General features: G+C 39.1%; 1 protein-coding gene across 4 annotated transcripts in view; it reads left to right on the top strand.

Annotated features, from left to right (window-relative positions):
* ksr2 (kinase suppressor of ras 2) overlaps positions 1 to 21,981 on the top strand; it is a 107,997-nt gene that overhangs the window by 49,973 nt on the left and 36,043 nt on the right. For 3 of the 4 annotated variants that reach the window (XM_051423818.1, XM_051423819.1, XM_051423816.1), the window contains 7 exons: positions 6,385 to 6,557; positions 16,958 to 17,027; positions 18,259 to 18,342; positions 18,637 to 18,722; positions 20,025 to 20,045; positions 20,327 to 20,436; positions 21,734 to 21,902. In XM_051423818.1, the coding sequence (XP_051279778.1) occupies positions 6,385 to 6,557; positions 16,958 to 17,027; positions 18,259 to 18,342; positions 18,637 to 18,722; positions 20,025 to 20,045; positions 20,327 to 20,436; positions 21,734 to 21,902 (713 nt within the window). The remainder of the gene's footprint in view (positions 1 to 6,384; positions 6,558 to 16,957; positions 17,028 to 18,258; positions 18,343 to 18,636; positions 18,723 to 20,024; positions 20,046 to 20,326; positions 20,437 to 21,733; positions 21,903 to 21,981) is intronic. The other variant, XM_051423817.1, reaches the window with a different exon arrangement.

Raw genomic sequence — 21,981 nt, 5'->3', positions numbered from 1 at the left:
TTTCTCTTCCACATAAATTTTATTTGCCATTTGTTTGACTGTTTGACTGCTTGTTTCTTGGCCCATGTCAATTATTGTTACCAATGTTGCTGCATTCCTAGATCTTTTATTTTGGCATCTCTTGGCGGTATAAAATAAAAAGAGAGACAACAATGCACCCCTTTTATGAAAATGCAAAGCATAGACTGCATTGATTATCTCCAGGATTGTCTCTCTTTCCAAAGTTTAACACCATAAGAGTAATTTGAAAACATATAATAACATTTTATTTTTTGTTTGTATTATTATTTTTTTCATTGCCACAGCATGTTTCTGCAACCACAGTTTTCCTGTAATTTCAGGCCCATCACATCACATATGGTATTCAGATGTATTCAGATACTTTAATGACCTTTATGCAGATATAGTACTGTCCAAGGTGAATCATAACAAAATCTTCATGTCAAGAATTTTAAGTTTAGAAAATGGATTTAGTTTTGTAATTAATGAAGGAGAATGTTTGGATTGATGCACTTACTGTCAATAACAAAACATTGCTTTTTGATTAAAATACATTTGGCATTAGCTTTACTATACTGCCTAGGGAAAGAAAAATAAAAAGCCTATCCAGGGTAGCAGACTGCTAGCTTTTATTCAACTCAGGCTTGACACCACAGATTTCTGAAAGCAAGACAACCTGCTTTGGATGAAACAGCTCAAAGGGTTCACAGTAATTCTCTCTTGTAATCATTATTCTAGGCACCTTTATTTCATTTTCCACCAACTTTATTAAAGCAGCAAAGAGCAGTGGCTGCCAGAGATATTATTCCACAGGCTCATTTGCATAAAAAGCAACAGGGTGCTTTTCTCGCCATATGGGTCTCAGCAGAGCTCTCTGCATATTTCTGAGGTAAAAAGTGGAGATATGCAGATGGAATCCTGCAAGTAATTTACTCTCCTAGATGGACACAAGTGTTAATTAAACAGAGCTCGAGTGTTTTGCAGTATCACATCATCGCTGTTGAGATATGCCAGTTGGATAGTGAGCAACTGCTATAGCCACACTGCTAGCTGTGCAATATTCATGACCCTGCCTTTTTAAAATCCTCTTGATATGTCAGAATATAAAGGAAATATGTAATTCAAATGATTGCCGCTCTCCTGTGCTCTCCTCTGTCCTTGATCAAATGGAACTTTTACTTGAAGGTGTCACTGTAATTAGTGTCTCAGCAAGTGTGTGTGGGGGGGTGGATGTGGAGAAGTGGGTGGATTAATGTGTGTACGTGCATGAATGTCAGGTTTTTTTCCCTTGCTTTTCTTGTTAAAAGTTCATCTATTTAAAAATATAAACCATTTTGGAAATTTAAAATAAAGCTTTCATCCCACCTTATGGGTTAACCCATAAGGTTTTTGCATGACAAAATTGATATGTTTGTGTTAAATATACTTTGTTCTTTCTTTTGTGTACTCACAAAACACTGAGCTAGATTCCCTTGATTCCCTCTGACAGAGCTGATGACAAAGTCTAACCGAAAAACAAGCTAACGCCTTAAAAATGACTTTTGATCCCTGGATTAACACAAATTCATGTTATGGAAACTTTAGATTGCACTTCACAGTGGATACAATAGGGCTTCAGTAATTCAGGATACGGCAGGGAGAAAGAATATGAATAAGAGATCAGTAAATCAGTAGGTAATAAACATGACACAATTGGGTAATTTAATCACTACAATATGTCAAGTGGAAATGCTTGAATGATGCTGTGAAAAAAAATCTTCGGTGTTCCTGTTTACTCAGTATGGAAGACCTGGTGGGATAAAAGATTCAGAAATTCTATCTGAAATGTGACACAAACATGCAGTGATTTCCATCTGTGAGAAACGCATCGTGATGTACAATCCTAGACTAGATCAAAGGACAACTACTATTCACACCTTTGCTGATTTCTCTTGACACTTGACAAGTCACCCACCTCCCTCTTCTTCTGTCTTTCTGTATCGTGTATTCTTCAAGTTTCTCTTTCCTTGAACTTTTTATATGCCGAGTAGAAAAAGGTATCTGAATAGGTGCTTTAACAACTGTGGAGTTGTCAGTCTCCCCCTACGCCCGCCCGCCTTCACCAAAAGCCGTTTCAAAACCAAAATTGGGAATCCTCTCTCTTCTCTCTACATTCATTTTCACTTTTCCCTCACTGAACATCTACAAATCATTCGGGGAGAGGATAAAGGCATGCATACAGGGAGATGAATGGTTTAATTTAGATTCAAATGGCATAAAGTGGGCTAATCGGAATAGCTGACAAAAGCTCTATGACGGAGAAGTGATAACCTGCAGGCTGCTTCCTTATTGCAGGAGATGGGAGTGAAGTGCTGGGCTGGTTTACAGGTCTAATTGCATGACTCAGTTTAGGGAGTGAGAGACTGGCATGTGAGGAAAAAATCCTGTGGGATTTAACACTTAATGAGTGTTACTGTGCCTGAAAACTCAAGACTCACAGCCTTTTTACAGGTTTTTTACTTTGAAACTATTACTTTACGTTTTTGATGGATAAACTGTCTGTCTGTTTTTCTTTCCATTCATACCTGTTCTCACCTGTCACTTTCAGGTTTGTGTCTGTCTGGACTTTCACCAATGTCTTCTCTTCTGTTTGCATATCGGACTGCTCTTGTCTGTGACCTGGTTTGATTTGTGTTTAACTCTATTTGTCAACTAGTTCTTTCTGGCTCTTCTCTATAGCTTTTCCTATTGCTGTTTGTCTGTTTTCCTGTTTTTCTAGCTCACTCTATATGCAGCTCTTTGACCCGTCGTTCACTGTTTAAGCTGTGTATGCATCTGTGCATCATTCAGGCATCAGTTTGCAAGTCAATTCAGAGATGTATGAATCTCATGTTGCCCAAGTTGAGAACTCATTCAGTTACTTGTCTACATGTCATATGACTTCAGCTAAGCCTGAGGACACAATGTTTTGCCTTCGGGTTAAAGGCAGGTTTATTTTTGCGTCTATGCATGAATTTCTTTATGCATACACAGTAGGTTGGATGTGCATATTTTCATGTGTATTTGCCTCCGGGGGCCTGTATCAAGGAATCTTTCAGTTTACTTACTTACTTTTACTTACTTACTTACTTACTTATTCCGGAGCTGTGTCATTATTTTGAATAAACGGCCATAAATCTACTTTGAAATCTTAGAAAAAGATTCTTCAGAACTTGAGAATCATCATATATACATGTTTTCTCCGGTATCAGCGTAATCCAGTGAGTTGTGTACTCATTCATATATATGAAAAGGTATATTTCAAACAGGAACTTACATTGGGAATTTAAAAAATACCAGTACCCACCTGTAGCTGACATTACAACAGCCCATTTGATGAGCTTTTATGGGGTCTTGCTCTTCTGATGGCTTTATATTTTTTCTGTCATCCTATTGTTCCCCAATAGTTGGTGTTAGTGTCTGTCCAGATTTGCAAAAATATTTTTGACTTCTATGTATAATATCCAAATATTTAAAGGCTTAAATGCACAACTAAGATACAATTGTAGTCAAGCTGCTGAAGCTATAACTCTGTGTGGTGTCCTCAGTTTCTTTGAAGGCTAGGTTTAAACAGAGATTACTCTTTTTCCAGTGAGCTGTAGTAGTCAGACACATTTTGATCTGATCCTTTAAAGTTGACGTGGTCCGGAGCACTTTAGCTATGGAGCAGGGTTACCATGATGATCTACCACAGTGAAAAGCTTTGTGATTACCAGAAAGCCTGAGTTAAACCCAAAGATAGTGATAATCCACTAATTTGAAGTACATGCCCACTGCTTCACCATGGCTCACATTTCGGGCCTTAAAGACAATCCGTAATTAAGTAAACAGTTGTAATAGTCTACTCTATACGTCAGCTGAGATATTTTTGAATCAAATGAGATAATTTTTTTTAATGAGGCCGAGCTGTGTAGGTTTCGTCAGTTTACTCAGCTCACAGTTACCTCACTATCACATGAAGATCTGTGTACTTCTATCATACTGAAATACACAAAGGTTTTACAAGAACAAATTGTATGACAAGCTAACAAAGACAAATTGCACCATAAGCTTATTTATCCAAAGCGTATTTTTCTGAACTGACAGGTTTTGCAAAAGGAAGCAGGCATACAAACAGAAGCCAGTGATTATGGGAAATTATTGGTGACTTTCGATTTGACATGAAATACTCATTTAAAAATATGTTTTTCAAGTAATTTTCAAGCTTCTGTCGAAAAGTAGGACTGTAACGAGACAGCTGTTGGGTATTATGTGGTAACAAACCCTCTCAGCTCAGTCCAAAGAGCAAATTCAGTAAGACTTGATCCCATCATTCCTGTCACAAAATAAACCTTTCACATTTTCACTGAAGGTCTCGATGCTCCTTAGATTGTTGAGGGGCTTTCACATCCTTAAGCCGCATGAAAGTTCCTCAAAAAATGATCCTACCTTACAAAAATTAATTGCTGTCAACCTAAAAGGAACTCTTTTTCTTTTGAAAGGCTGCCAAGTTAACTTGCTGTAAGTTGTTGGAACAGAAAAGTTGACTTAAGACAAATACTCTTGGTATTTATATGGTGGAGCTTAACAATGGACAGGCAGAAACAAACCTTTAATTTAAACCTGGCAGGAAAGTATTAAAAGTATTGAATATGACTTAGATTGTCTTTACATGTGGTCACTTCAAATCAGTAAGATGGTGCAAAGTTATTACTAAGCAACTGCACAATCAATACTCACAATACTGCTAATACTGCAGCTATAATTCCATCCACTGTATTAACAGTCAGTCGTTAACAGAGCTGCTATTATATGACTGTAGACTTTTAAAGTCCAGGTAACATGACCCTTTAATATTGCACCCTCAGTTATACTGTACCCCTATTTTAAAAATGTAGACCAAAACAAATTTATTAAAGATCTATTTCTTTGCATTTTTATAGCCTATAGAAATTCAATTCTGTCTTCCTGTAAAACAAAATGTGACGTGTGCTTACGTAAGCATGACCTGACCAGTTTCAACCACTAATATCGTGACATTTACCCCTCAATCATTCTACAACTTCAGAGCGAAAATTCATTAGTTAGCTAGCTAGCTAACAGCAGGGGGCCAGACTTCACTGATTACTGAACAAAAACAGACAGGTATCAGCAGCCTCTCACTAAACAACCCCCAAGACAGACAGACAGAAAGGTGATTCACATTTATTTAGAGTGAGCTAATGGGTGTGCAACAGCTGCTTGACTGGAGGACGTAAAGCGTGTGTTATTGGCTTTACCGCAAGTCCCTCCCTAGCTGCCTGTTTTTACAGGAAATATGTAAATATGCAGGAGCAAATATCATTTCCGTTTCATGTGCAATCAGCATCATCGTATTACTATTAGTCATACTGTTTTCTACTGCTTTTTTCTCCTGGCCTCTGTCACCAAGTGTTTGGGTCTCTGTAGTAAGTACTGTCTAGACCTTCTTTATATGAAAAGTGTCCTGAGGTAACTTCTGCTTTGATATATACAAATAAAATGGAATTGAATTGAATGATTCTGGTTTTACATAGAGTAGCTTTGTGATGCCATAACATCTTAGTATAAGACTCAATATCTAACAATTAGTAAAACTGATAGTAATGTTTCAGCAACAACACTGAATTACAAACACTAAATCCATCAAAGAAAAACTTACTAATACATAACAATGTATCAAATGAGGTGTGACATTTCATTTCAAATTAGCTACCTTTCCTTTTTCTTTGGCAGATCTTCTGTTACTCTATCCTGCATACTTTTCTCATCCTGTCAGCAGTTTGCTTTGCCAGTAGCTTTGTTGTCAGCTTAAGAACATGACACCCAACCACAAATACAGTATCATGATCACTTTATCCCTAATTTATGTTGTTACAGTGCACCATACTTACGCTTAAACTATCTCATGTTTGTTTTCTGTGTTTGTGATAAAACACTGTAGTGGTTTTGTAGTGTGGATTTGCACATATATGTGTTGTACTGTTTGGTAAACCGACCACGTTAGAGATATCTGCAGTAGGGGGACTCTGAACAAGCACATAAATGCAAGATTTTCATACAAAATGAATAAAGAAATCCATTGTAGGATAATCTTAAAACCTTTGTTCAATGCTTTCTAGGAGTTATTTTGCAACTATGTAATTGACTCTCCTTTCTCTGGCCCTGCACCAGAGTGACTTTCATACCCACCCTGGTGTGAACTTGTTGCATTCAGCTGTGGGGTATACAGTATGTATACATTTTGACTGTGTCAGTGCACATATTTAATGCCATTAGGGTTTCTTTTTTACCTGTTTAGCCATTCAGGCGTATATATACCTCTAATCTGTCAATCAAATTTTTTTGTTGTTGTCTTGTTTCTCTCAGAGCCAAGAAGAAGACCAAGCCCTTGAACCTTAAGATCCACAGCAGTGTGGGCAGCTGTGAGAATCTGCCCACGCAGCGCTCACCTTTCCACACCGAACGATCTCTGCGATCCTTCTTCTTCCCCTCCTTCATCCCCTCCACACCTCCTGTCCATGCTGAAACACCCTCTGCAAGTAAGTGAGCTGTTCTTTTATTAATCAGCTCACACTTTAGCTTTTATGACTTTTTAAAATACGTTTTTAATGCCTTTAATATATCTCTTTCATGTTCTAATCCCCTTTGGTATCTGCTTTTTTAGCGCTCATGTAATATCTCGTTTCTGTGGATCTTAGTATTTTTCTGACCCTGAAATCAGCATTGCAACAGTTGTCTTGCTTTGTGTTCCACTTTCTATTGTCTTAAACCTTCTGCCTTGACACTGAACTGAACTCTCCACAAAGAGAAAAAAGAGCACTCACGCCCATAATTCTTTTTGTTAAAAATATACTTAAGTAGAGCTCTGTTGGAAAGTGCAACAAATGAACAATCAGGCCGTGCCATAATGACCGGAGGTGGTGTGTTGCTGCACATTGGCAGCCTTATTGGCTGATGCATTATGGGCATTCTGCGGAAGCCATTAGACTGAAGAGGAGATGGGGAGTAATGGAGGTTGTGTCAAGGAAAGGAGTGATGAATGGTCATCACTTAGTGTTGTGAATAGTTGCGGACCTTAACTAACTGGTACGGGGCACAGCAGTGCATATTTGTTGGTAGAGGCATGACATGGAATAATCACACACCATATGCATGAGAGGACAGACAAATACCGCTGTGAATTTATTGGTATTTTCTCACTTGCTAATGTGTGCATGTGAGATAAGTATATAATGCCTTTATTAATCATTTACTAATCCTTTACAGGTCACTAAGCCAGTATTAAGAGTAAATCTTGTGTTGCCAGGTTGTAAAAAAAGGACTTTATCCTCCCCCAGCAGATCACTTGCTTTGTCTTTTTAGTTATTTTGACCACTTGACCTCAGACTACCTGGACCAAAATGTATTTTTTATTTTTTTTATTTATTGTACTTTTAATTATTCATATTAGAAGAAACAGCTAATTTGGTCATCTACCTTTGTTAAGCATTGGAATGCACCACTCCTTTCCACTTCCCACAATGTGGGAAGATATGTTTGCATGTGGACATTAAAAATCCAACCTGAGACCTAAAATATTCGTGTTGAAAACAGGCATTTCAGTCTTGTGCAAGTTAATTGTAGCCGTTCATTACCCTTATTCCCCCGGACAGCGTCAACTATCTAGAGTAAAATGAATGTTAAATCAACAAAGACATGATTTATGAACACAAAGCTGTAAGTAATGATTACAGGGCTCCAGTCATTCACAATGAAGCCATCTCCCATGTCTCCACCTGTACGTATGTGGGAGTGCATACTGACAACCCACTGAGCTGAAGTGTCCAAGTTAACAGCGTCTGCTTTAGGCAACAGCAGAGATGGGTACTTCTTAAATAGAGAAGGAGTTTTTAGAAGTTGGATGAAGTACAAGTTGCTTTTTTTATCCTGCTGTAGTAGAAAACATTATTAGACACAGTGGGTATCACAGCTTGGTTTGGAGACCTGCCTGTATACCTGAAATCCAAGATAAGCTGTCCGCTGTGGACAGCTCTGATGGTGGAAGGAGTCCTACCGCTTCATACTCTCCTTCAGGCTTTTTTGGAGGAGTCGCTGGGAACGCTTGTTCAGAAACGTCTCTGACTTCTTTTTATAATTATACTGTTAAGGCATGTATTAATGTTCTCCCAAATACAAGTTAGACTGGTTTGTGCTGGTGTCAGTTACAGTTCTTACTGAGATCTGTTTGAGAACCGACTGGTATGCGGAAAATAAGATTCACCTCTGTGTTTACTTTACTTTTTTTTTTTTTTAAAGGTGATGTAATTACTGTGTTATTATTATCATACATCAACATTTAACTAGAACTTTTAGCTTTAAGAGATCAAATCATTATACGTTTTACAGTTTGTTTGCAGTTATACTGTACCACTTTCCACCCTTTCATTCACATTTTATGAGTAGCACTGTTTATAAGGTTGTTATCCAGATGTCCAAATTGTATTGTTTGATGCCATATAGCCAATATCGATATATACAAAATAGTGCTTAATAATACAAAAATAGAAGAGGTCATGTGATCAAGAGTCACTGCTCATTGCGCTTACTTGTAAATAATGACATTTTCTTCTTTCTTGAGCTTCCAAGTGTCTCTAGTTCTTATTTTAGGAATGGCATATATATATCTGTGTGTTTGTGTGTGATCATGTGGACAAGCGTGCGTGCTCCTGGTAAGCCAGGCTAAACATCCGTCCTGTGTCTATGTTTGGGATTTTGGTATCACTGCCATCTCATACGTCAGGGCCCTACAGCCAAAAGCATTATCACTCATCTCTCTAGTCATTTGAATCAAAACACACAGAGGTCTCACAAGACTGGCTGAGGCGACCAAACACTGTCTGCTTGGGATGAGTCAGTGCCCAGTCTAAGATGAAACGTCAGTGCCTTCCTTTGAGTTTGTTGGGCTTTACCACCTAGATATACTGTTTATAATAGTCTGGTTATAATATGATTAGATTAGATAAAAGATGGCATCCTTAATGGCAGAAACAAAACTTACTTAATAAGGCTTCTGATGCACATACATAAAGAAACATGTGCAGACAGTGAACATCATAGTAGCCATTGCAATACTCATGTTCATTTTCTTGCACTGTGTCTGATGTTTATATTGATGTATGCCCAACAGACTGGGAAAAAAAACTTTTTGCAAGCAAGGAGTGTCTTATTGTTTTTTGTTGTTGTTTACTCCCATGGTCATGCTGAATAATAAATATTAAGTTTTTAGTGTTTTTGCTCTTGCTCCAGGTGTTATGATAAGTCATTGTCTGTCCAATTATGAAAAGTTATGGTGGCCACTGAGAGACATTTTCCATGGACAGCTCACCTCTAGAGCCTCAGGCTGTTTGAACTCACACAGTTGGAGCAGACAGATGCCACAATTTGTGAGGATGCCTTGTATCCACTTGGAGGTCCAATATCAGCCTTGGGACTTGATCAACACGTACACCTGCTGTAAAACTGATGTGTGTGTATGAGTGTGTGTGCTGGCATGAGATGCAGAGAGAGAGAAAGCGAGTGTGGGAGTCTGTGAGTGTGTGCTTGTGGATATAAATGGCTTAGATCTTCTTCATACGCTTTGTGCACAACACTCGGTTTATTGCTACGTGTTGTGATGACGTCACTCACTCACCCTAACCTCCCATAGATGCTTTGCAGTTGCGTCACAGATATCCTAGCAACCAAGTGTGGCACCACAATGGAGGTCCCTTTGAGAATAGGCTAATACAAATGGAAATACAAATAACAGCTACATTTAAAACAGGGTGAGGAAAAAGAGTTACCTGAGAAGAATAGCCGGAGTTGGCGTCAATTCAGTCATTTAGTAAAGGCGCACAGTTTCATGAGCGCCAGCGTTTCAAACTTTCCAAGGTATTGAGGAGATGGATGTTGACATGTTGACTCAGGCATGGAGAGACAAACATATTCGGTTTTATTTTTGACTAGTAGACAGAATAGAACAGATAAATCTCACCTTTTGACCTGTGTTTGTTTTGTCTTTTGTCCAGTGGCTACAACACTAAAAATACTCTCTACACCACATATTTATAATATTTTATCCACTTGTAATTGGGCAGTGTGAACCAATAACCAAAAGGCAACAATGTCAACTTTGTCAAACGTCAACTACTTTGACCCATGATCCACGAAAGGCTATCTTTACTTCCATAATATGATGTATTTTCTGTATTTTGTTCTGTATCTTCTGAGTAAATAATGACAGTTTTATCTAATAGGAGGACCAGTGTTGTGTTTTCCAGGTACTATGTTTAGCAAATGGGACTTAATTGACTCTGTTTCTGACGCAGAGCTCCGCATTAAGCTCATGTCTCACTCCAACTAATGAAACCCTGCAGAGGAGGTCATAGGCACCCGTCAATAAAGAGGTGGATTGGTCAATAGTTACCATTGGAAAGTAGGGCAGGTGTTAGAAACAGTGTCACAAGTCAAAGGAGTCTTACGCTGAACATTGTACTGCTACTGCATCTACATTGAAATGCTGGAAAGATCCCTCTGATCTCACTGAGAATTTAGCAAATTCTGCTACCAGAAACAGTAAATTATCCTTTAGTCTCTTTAGAGTGGTGACTTGACACCTCAGCTAATCTAAACAAACAGTTTTAATAGCCAGTAGGGTGGTGTAGCAAAGCAACAGATGTTAACATTCAACTTGCCACTAAAGCTAAATCAGATGAGTTCATTCCCATATTTCACCAGGATGCATGCTGAAGAAGAAAGTGCTGTTTAGTCATGATACATCAAATGTTACAGCTTCCCATCTGTCAGCACCACTGAAACATCCTTCCAGTACACTTTTGGGATCTTTTTCTAGCCTTTTTTTCAATTTGATGCGAGATAGAACAACACACACAGGGAATGCGAACACTGTCAAGAGGGAGCCCGGTTCTAATGAGACAGCAACTTTGTATATATACTAAAAATCTGTTTGCCATCAGTGTTGTCCAAGAGCTATGGATCTCTTGTACGGGTGCCAGAGGGTACGATACGTCACCTGAAAGCTTTCCATAGCGTCAGATTGGCCTCACCACCAAAACCTGCTCTGTCTGTCGACCGGTTTACTCGTCTGCATGCTCTGAGCCATTTGAGTTATCCAACTGAGGAAGTCACTACCGAGCCATAAGGCCTCAAGGCATCATCTGTTCTCCATTCCTTTCTCCCTCTGTCTCACTGGCACACTTTAGACCGCGCAGTCTTAAAAGACTCCCACTATCTATAAGGCCTATGCAGAGATACTTGTTTCATCCAACATAATTGTTATTTTCCAGCATTGTGATTGCTATTGTCGGTTTCTCACAGGGATTTTGTGCGTGTATGTGGGTTATTTGTAAACGTGTGTGTGTGTGCATGTGATTGCTCGTCAAAGATGACAGCAAAATATTCTGCAAAAAGGCTGATCGGCGTGTAGCTGTTGTCATAGCAACTGAGCAACCTGGCTTTGTCTCTTGTTCATCCGAGGAGTTTTTTTCTCACACTTGGATATAAAAAAAAAAAATCCCTTCTCGTCTATTTCCACCCTTTTCTCGTAGTTTGTTTCTTGCTGCCACTCCAAACAAATACTTGGTTCAGTTACTTTCACCTTGTGGAAAGTCTAAAACACATGGATGAGAAACGATGAGAATATGGTGAGCAACAGCCTGTAACATATCGCTCATATAACACTCGTGTGCTATAATGCAGCACATTGTGCAGCAAACGCCCACACATTTTTTTACAGTCCTGTTCACTTCTTCTGCTGCTCTGCACAGTCCACCGTGTATACCATAATGTCTCTAGATAATGACTCTTATCTAGTTAAACAGGCTTCTCATCAACATGCTGCCTTCTAGTGTTGTTATGCGCTGAATTTGTTTGGTATACCCATCTTAAGCTATTGATTAGCTCTCAATGATGCTGTGACAGTTATACCGTTGATTGCATTCAACCATTTGATTGAAGCTTTTATCCAAACCGCCAAAGTGCTACACTCTGCCCATTGAGCTGTAGGACCTTGATGATTCTGATAGTGACAAGAGGCGGTGTACAATGAGAATAATTGGAATTTGTGTGTTTTTTCTCCCTTGTTGTATGTATCTCATGTCGTTTAATTGTCACACGCTCCACTCTTTTCTTTTTTTAACCGCAGTAAAAATTTGTCCTCCACAGGGAATAGCAGTGTTTAGCACTCAGTCAATCACTTGGAAAAGCATCTCAGACTAACGTCAAATAAACTATATTTGGCTTTAAATAGGCTCCTAGACTCAAGTAGTCTCTTTATCTCTGCATACACACACCCGCCCCCCTCTGTTTAACCCACACACAGACAGAAACATATATTCCTTCATCTTTCAGTGTAGTTACATTTCTCTCTTTAACCCACACAAAAATACACACACACACACACACACACACACACACACACACACACACACACACACACACACACACAGCATACTCCATCCCATGGCCTGCTGTATGTCATGTGACCAGCCAATGAAGGAGGGGGAAGGAAGGCCTTGGCTTAATTAGGCTGAGACCAATCAAAGAAGATGGAGGAGGACACTATTGTCTGGCGCCTTGGGGTTTCTTGGCTCCTGCACACTCATCTGTCACACAAACACACACACACACACACACACACACACACACACACACACACACACACACACACACACACACACACACACACACACACACGTGGATATATGCACATAGAAACTACACACCCTTGTTTGTCTTGGTATGGTGTTTTGCATGTCCGAATATTTCCAGTGGTTTTGCTTTAGTTATGTGATTTGATGTTTACACAACACCTGTATGTGTAAACATCAAATCACCTTTATTGACCTTTATTAACCTTCATTTACACTTCAAGTGAGTGAAAACACAAAAAGACACAGTAAAAACTGACTGAGAAGTTGGAAGTGTCACCTGCAGCTCCTCATCTAACAGCTCACTGAGGCTGCTCTTTCTTGTTTAGTTACTACTACAGAAAAACGATGTACTGATGAAAAGATTGCCTGTTTTGTCTACCTGATGTTCTGTTATTTTAACGCTTCAATAAACAGCAGCAGTAGGCCGCTCTGTTTGCATTAGCAGTAGCTTACTACAAACCTAAAATGGTGTAAAAAGGAACTAACAGTTAATAGTGAGGCTGATCAATGATCAATGATATAAAACTGCTCTGTCTTACATGCATGCATGTTTTCATCTCAATCCTTTATGTTAGGTAGGCAATCTTCTAGCATGGGAATGGCGGACTCCGCCACTGCCAATAAATACTACTACCATAGAGGTAACCATAAAGGACGGATATAAAATATCCCAAAAAATTAAACAATAGAACCTTTAACCCAAACTACATCAGTGCAAACCAAACTAAAAGATACATATCCACATCAATGCATCTAAATACAACAAATACAGATTAATAGCTCAATCAAAATTGGATTCATCATCTTACTTGTAAATAAGCTCTGACCCAACCTCTGACTTAATGGCCAAATGCCATTCTTAACAGGGCAGGACCAAATTCAAGGTGTCTGCAAAGCTTACGCTTCTTTGTATGACTGAAATGTCTGTGAGCATGTGTTTACGTGTTTGTTCTTATGAGTACTTACTGACATAAATCTACAATCCCCCCGTTGTTTGAGGGATGGTTGGATCATCAAGGCTTGTTGTGGATGACAGACAGCGACGTCAACAGAATGCATACACAACGATAAATAGCCCTGACCACGCCGCTGACAAGTCCAATCATCTGCCAGTCGCCAACAAGGCCGACAAGAAGCAGATGATGTCAGTTTCCCCTCTCAATTGAGTTATCAGGCTGATTGAGTGTAATTGAGCAATGCATCGGCGTGCAGAGAGAAGACACCAAGCCTCTGGAGAGACTGGAGGAGGGAGGAAGGGTGTTTCAGGAACCAGGAAATGCTATACGGCACCGGGGCCATGAGATTAGCACAGTCAACGACTCAAAGCCTTGTAATCAATTAATAGGACTGATTGAGCCCATCACCAGATGAAGATTTTGAATCACACAAAGATTGCTTATCTCTCTTATCTGCTGCCGATGCTGTCAGTTCTAATGTCAGCATCTGCATCAGTCATCTTCAACCTACATTAATCATTGTTAAAAAGAGGCAGAGAGAAAGTAAGTGCAAATTACAAAAAGTACATAAACGCAATTAGAAGACTGTGTGATCTAGAATTTCTTTTTTCCAAACGAAAAATCACTCAAAGTACACTCACTAGCCACTTAATTAGTTCACAATCTAAAACAATACAAAAGCCACGAATTACACTTTTATGAAGCATAGAGTTCAGTTTGTTTTGACAATGTGAGGGATAATTTGACTTTGACTATGTTTATTATTGAGTTTGTATTAGTGGTGATGTTGTACTGCAGTGTATTACATTGAAAGGTGTTTATTATATCTTGTCCACCTTATTTACATAAATTCATGAGGGGGCAGAATATTCATCTACCCAAACTCACTTATCATTGGAGATCTTGGTGGGGCTGGAGAAGTGGGGTACACCATGGACAGGTCGGTAACATTCACACCTATGGGCAGTTTTATAGATGCCAGTTAACTGGCTGGCAGTCTCGAACCTTGCTATTAGGTGACAGTGCTAACCAGGGTCTTGACTTCAGTAATAGTCATATGCAAACAACTGCAGGAAATATACAGTATCTACCAAGCTATAGTGTCTATTGTAGCAATCTTCTTTCGCTGTGAATGCCAAGATCACAAACTTATTAAGAAAGAAACAGTATTGTTGCCAACTTGAGATTATGACTGGAGTGCCAATTTGGAAACACTCTACTCTTGGACTCTGCCCAATGTCTCCCCAAAGTGTTCTTCCAATGGCATTTCAACAATGGATCTTAATGCATTTTCTGTTTTCTATTAAATAAAAAGACATTTGAAAATGTTTTAAAAAGTTGTCCTCAAATTCATAAATGATTAATTCTTTTGGGCAGAATTGTGGGATTTTCAGCTGAAAAACTCTTTCTGGGCCTAATTGAAGCAAGCCTCTTCAGTCCTCTCATATGGAGATCAATCTCAGTGCACACCTCAGCCCACAGTTCCATTTTCAAGGCATTTGGAGTTTGATGCATTGAGGAAAGTGTGTTTCCTCTTTATCCTCACAATTGATTGATTTATTGTTCAACTCCTCCACCCACCCACACACAAAAATCTCAAGTCCCCTCTAATCCCCTCTTCCTGGCATCCATTTCCCAGTTTAAAGTAACAAAATACTCATGAATAACTCATAAAGACCTGCGTAAAGGTCCTTCGAAAATTTCTCAGTTATCACAGATTTGACTCTATCCTTTCCTCTCTTCAGTTTTATTTTGTCAATTCAAAGCTGCACATTTATTGACTGAGCTGTTTTCTTTAAACACACCTTCCACTCAAAATTGGGACTGACAGCCAAGAAGATGCAAACGATGAGAGATGATACAGTGTATGCCTATGAATAGCACAGAGTATGTGCATAGTTATTCAGTTTTTATAAAACCTGTTTTTTCTGCAAATATAATATACAAAACTTTAAAGAGAAAGTGTGCTGATTATACACATCAAAGTCTGTTAACAGGTCTTTGGGAGTATGTATGTGTGAAAAAACTATAAAACCATGAGTGGATCCAGAGCTGTGCCAATTCTGATAAATTGCCTCATACCTTGCTATTGTATTAAGTGGTATTGTAACTGATAGATTGTAAGGGCTGCAGACTACAAGTTTGAAAAATAAATGGTTGTGTGGAAGTGAGCTTGCCAGACCTCTGAAACCCGCTCCTCAGCTCTGTTTGAGGCTTGTCTGCGGTCGAGTTGCATTAAGGGTATTATAGGTGTCAGTTTTAGACATGGAAGAACAATGCATGCACAAAATCGCTTGTTCTACATAATTAATATTTATCCCTTTTATTAACTGTCCAACATGAGTAGGACAATATTTAAGAAACGCAAAGTTCAGTGGAGGACTCTTTTAAGAAACATTTCAAAGGGTGTTGATTGGTGTGGTGAAAATGTGAAAAAATCCTATTTCATGTTTTGTTTGGGCTGACTGTATTTATTCATTTCTAAACTGTCAAAAGTATAACAGAACATTACCTAAATATGCCTGTAATGTTGGGTTTCTGCATAAATTTAAATACCACACTGAGAACAAAAAGGGATCTTGGATGATGCATTTTCTGGTATGACCTATGACTTTTTTTGGGCATTTTTTAGCTTGGCTAATTTGTTATGGAATTATTGGCAGCCAGCACTTACCACATTATTTCAGTGATCTCAATGCATATCCACCACATCTAGCCGCCTTCACAGGCAAGTCTGTGTAGGCTGCCATTCTCACCTGATATTAAGAGGTTGTGCATAAATGTATTGTGCCACTCAGTCATTGCAAGCACTAATGGACCAAGCGAATGGTTTTTGTTGTGAAAACCTTTTGAAGCAAGAGTGCCTCACAATGGAATAAAGGTAGCACCAAAGTAGCCATATCATACAATATATCTGCTTCTATACATGCAAACAATTCACATGATTTATTGTTGACTGATGCATCTATCTATCTATCTATCTATCTATCTATCTATCTATCTATCTATCTATCTATCTATCTATCTATCTATCTATCTATCTATCTATCTATCTATCTATCTATCTATCTATCTATCTATCTAATTTGACTCTCATTTCTCATCTCATTTACAATGAGTCATGAGTAACTGTGTGCATGATATATAAACAGATAATTAAGTCCGACACCAAAATGTCAAAATGCCATATGTGTTAAATTGAATGTTTAATGCAAGACACTTAGTCAATTCTGAAAGACATTCTGTCGGTATTACCATTTAATGAAAAACAACCTCCTGTTTCTTCCTCTCCAGACACTCTCTCAGTGCCTCGCTGGTCCCCACAGATTCCCCGAAGAGATCTGGGAAACTCAATAAAACACAGGTAGGGCTGAAGAAAAATGTGTGGGTGAGTGCGTGTGAGTTTGCCTATGTGCATTCACTCATACCACTGTGACAGAATGCCAGTCCAATTAGAAAAAGGGCCTCTTGCATAACATCTCAGTTCTCTTTCTCTCTTTGTCTGCCTTTCTCTTTCTCTCTCACCCTGCTTGACTACAAATGGTAGTGATCTAAAAAGTAAAACAATACCGTATTAGTTGTGGGATCTCAGCAACCTCCAGAACGTGGGTGTTTTGCCTGCTGAAAGTCAGCGAGGTGGAGAGAGAAGCTCTAAGCCTCGTTATACGCAGTCAAACTGAGCGCAAATGTAATTTATAGAGCTGTTATTTGAAGATTAAGGCTGGTTTTAAGAGAAATGCCATTATTCCATCCAACAATCTCCTTGATGTGCCAATTTGCATATTTCTAACATGTGCCCTTGATCGCATTGTTGGCCCGTTAAGATAAGTGCATATGCGTATTGCTGGTACACAATGCAGCAGTTGGGCTTTGGAGCCTCTGCTGTGCTGAACATTTCTTTATGCAGAATCTGCCCTTAATGTCACATCACCGTTCATATTTGACAGCAGAGTCCACAAAAAATCTGTGAAGAATTGGATTGAGTCGTGCCTCTCAATTGAGGGGAAGGAGGGGCCTAATAAAGAGGTTTGGACTCTGTCAAACTACATTAGTCACCTGCCATTAGCCAGCCAGCGGCACTGCTGGCACCCAGGCGTCGCATCAGTAAATACAGCCAATAGTCGCATACGTGCCCGTACCTCTCAGTCAATCTGTGCAGGGAATTGGTTGCTACTGCGGAGCACATTGTGGATTTGTTTGTTTGAGAGGAGACTGTGTTGGACCCTTTAAGAGCGGTGCAGGCCTCCGAGCTCCCGTCACCCAGACTGATTCTTGTATTGATGTAAACCCTGTTCATTCGCACAGCGTAACTGAAAGATGAAAATGAAATGGGCCCAAATTAAATCAGTTAGTAAGGGAGATTAGGAAGGTAAACACTTTCACAGAAGTAGCCTCTTCAGGTATTTACTATCCTTGCAGAAAGGTTACGTAGGGAATGCCGTCTGTCAGAATGAGAGAATGTTATGAAAGACAAAGGTCAAAAGCACTGTTCTCATGGTAAGCTCTTACATGTCATATAGATGTGCAACAAGCTGAAAGTGATGTCTTGACTTTTGTAAATGTCCTTATCTCACTCTCTCTACTTTTGCCTGCAGGTTTTCCACAAAGTATTGGATGTCCCAGACATGCATAGTATGTGGAAAGGGAATGTTGTTTGGACTGAAATGTAAAAACTGCAAGTAGGTATCCAGGCTGTTTTTTGTCTTACCATTTATTGCTAATAGTAGTGATTTGTGTACACATTCACTGATAATGCTGTCATTATTTTATGAAATTTGTGTGTCATCTTGCTTGATTTGGTTTGTATTTCTAGGTGATTTTTGTGACACGAACCCTTTTGTTTTTATTATTTATCTTATCACTTGAATAAATTAGCTCTTGTCTGTTTTCGACATAGGTTTAATCACTGTAGAATGATGGCAACAACAACAATAAGGCAAACACTAACCAAATTTCCCTATGTATGCACTCAGGCTGAAGTGCCACAACAAATGCACCAAAGAAGCCCCACCTTGCCATTTACTGATCATACAGCGAGGTGGACGAGAATCCCTTAAAGGTATTTTTTTCAATGCAACATTTCAGCCTACATGAGCCAGGTTTCATGTTTTGTCTTTAATTTATTGCCTTTTTCCTTGTGGAAGACTAGTATGTTGTCATTTCCAGTGTTGATGATTGTTATTTATACCACTCCTTTGGGAGTCAGCTTGTTTTCAGTCTTACTGGGGGTTTGATGTAGGGTTGAATGGTTAATAAGGTTTGTTCAAATGGGGAGCAAATTTGAATACTGGATTGTTTGTGTAGTCTGTGTTGATTCCAGAGAAACAGAAATGTAAGCGCCGATTGTGTGTATGCGAATGTGTCTGTGCGTGTTTGTGTGGCAGCTTCTGACTGACTGCTGAACTCACTCAGATATTGTTGAAACATTTTCAGCTTGCACGGATTCGTTCTCACCTGAATTTGCATCATCCCAAGCAAATTTGTGCCTGATCATACCCACGTGCATCTTTTAGTCAATTTTGTACGCTGTCATTCTGCCTCTAGAATTAGCCTTGTGCTCTGTCTGAATACACCTTGATATGCTTAAGCTTGGCACCGAGGCTAGACATGTGGGAAAGTGGTTAGCCTCTGCCAAAAGAAGAAATGCGCCTTCCAGGAACAAGAAACAGGCCTCCCAGTAATTCCACAGTTGACTGAAGTACATGTTGTGTTTTAGCTGCTGGCTAGCCACTCTACTGCTTCACCAACATTCAGGGGCCACCTGATTTTTGTCAGTTTCAGAGGGTGTGTGACCATGTAACTTCACATTGGTAACAGGACTTCAGTGTTGTATGCAGGCTGGCTGCTTGTTAAACTTGATTAGTAAAATCTTTTTTCAGTGGCATAATATGTAATGAGTAATTGATGACAACTTTCAAGTAACAGTAGTCATTTCTAAAACTATCCCAAACTATCATTACTGGCCCTACCAACCCCGCTTGTACCAAAGATGGAATTGCTTGAAAATTAGCTGGTTTTATGTGGATATTAAATTGGTTGGTTAGGACCAGAACTAGCTAGATTTTAAACCCTGTTGTATTATTCCCTTATTGTTATTCATATATTGAATGTGTCTGAGTCGTTAGAGCCACTAAAGAGACATTTTTTTCAGCCCCATTTAAAAAAGTGAAAGAGCCTCTGCTAGTTTAGCAGATAGAAGGTTATCTGGTGATTAATTAAGCCACTTAGGTTTGACAAATGTGACTGCGTCAAGCACTGTTTGTACTGACACAGACAGGACTGAAAAAATTCCCATTATCTGCTATCAGCATTGAGATTTTTGTTCTTTCTCTGTCCCCCCCCCCCTTCTCCCCCCAATAAGACCACCAAGGAACAACTCAAGGTAAAGAACACTAATTGACTTCTTTTACATTGCTTTAGTAATAGAAAGTGACAGTTTTCTTAATGACATAGTTTGCTTAAGGAAACTTTTTTTCTTAACAAAGTGTCTGTATGCGATAATAAATGGATGGTGTTCAAGAAAGGGCAGTTTGTTCATTTTTCACATTAGAAGCAGGGCCTGATAAAGAGTTTCTTCTAATTTCCCTAAAGCTATTAGGCGAGTGTTGTTTAATTTCAGTCTCCTACAGTGCTTCATTGTTCCTCTGTGCTTTTTTCCTATAGTAGCTCGTCTGGTACGGACAGAATCAGTGCCATGTGACATCAACAACCCGCTCAGGTACACAGACCTGCACATCAGTCAGACGCTCCCCAAAACCAACAAAATCAACAAGGTATGTGTAAAAAATACAGCGTGTATTACAATCTCTGTGTAACTTGTCCTACATATCACATTTCTTCAATTTTTGGGGGCTGGAAAGTGGTTATGAGTCAGCGTGTCTCTCCCAGGGGATCAAACCATACAAAAATATCTTCAGCGGTATTGATGTTTACACAGATGGATTTGTTTTCATACACTGAATATTTTGCAGTCAGGACATTAACAGTTTTTCAGTTACAGAGGGAAAAAAGTTTATCACAAGATTTCCATGGTGGTAACAACATAATTAACATTATGATAAAGGCTGGTTATCCTTTATCATCATGTTTTTACCACCAAAACATAATGGAAAATGATGATAAAGGATAACCAGATCATATGAAACTGTCTTTGAAACTGATATGTTTTTTTTTTTCATAGATGTAGAGATAAGTTTACGTTGTTTGAGTTGTTTTTAAGAAATTGCATCTGCATCATCATCTTTGCTGTACTAGCGTGTGACAACTTTTATTCTTAATGTTGTGGGTTTGAAATGGACACCTATGATGGGTGGCAGGGTGGTTTAGGAAATAAGGGGGCCATTCCTGAAGTAAAAATTCAAGATTCCACAGATGTTTTATTAAAAGTAGGTCCAAGAAAACACCTACATCTGGCCTATGCCTAATGTCCAATGACCCACTGCCTGAAATGTGTACTTTTGATATGAGAAACTGTAAAAAAAAAAAATTAAAAAAAAGAGCATCTCTAACTAGAGCTGTGGTTTGGTTGGGTCGTTTGATGCTTTATTAGATGTCCCACAAATGCAACCTACCAATAGTAAACATGTAAAAATAACTATTTTACGTTTTCACAGCAAAAATATAATTAATCAACACTCAAATAAGTTGAGAGTATGCATGTGAAGCAGTTTGAGCTAATCTTATTTTTTTCGGATGTTGGAGCATCCTTGAATGCACCTCTGAAGGGAGTTTTAAAAATGCTTCCTGTTCACAACTGCAGCCCTACGCAATGATAACATAACTTTGTCATAAAAGTAAAGGCAGCGTATTGCTCATTGTGATGGATTACCTCTGTCGGGCAAGTTTCAAGTCTCTGCAAGTTGATTTTCATATTGTACTGAAATTAATGAAAACCAAGTGCTGCCTGGAAGGTAGAAAATCAATCTAGAAACTTGTGGTGTTATTCAGAAAGAGGCCAACAATAAAGTAGAGTGCAAGCATTTTGTGACGACAGACTAAAACTTGCAAAATACCAATGTTGACGTTTAAGTAAAGCTTCTGTTGACCTTTCTCTTTTCTGTCGCTTCTCAGGATCACATCCCAGTCCCGTACCAACCAGACTCCAGCAGTAATCCCTCATCCACCACCTCCTCCACTCCATCCTCCCCGGCTCCTCCCCTGCCCAGCAGTGCCACGCCCCCCTCGCCACTACATCCCTCCCCACAGTCGGCACGGCAACAGAAACAGTTCAACTTGACAGGTATTAGAATGTGCAAGAACTGAGTACTCAGATTTTAATATTTGACATGGTTATCACAGAGGAGGTAATGAAGCATATC

Source organism: Dicentrarchus labrax, unplaced genomic scaffold (genome assembly GCF_905237075.1).
Source record: "Dicentrarchus labrax unplaced genomic scaffold, dlabrax2021, whole genome shotgun sequence".
NCBI lineage: Eukaryota > Metazoa > Chordata > Actinopteri > Moronidae > Dicentrarchus > Dicentrarchus labrax.
The sequence above is the reverse complement of the archived record's forward strand: the minus strand, read 5'-3'. Positions and strand labels throughout refer to the sequence as shown.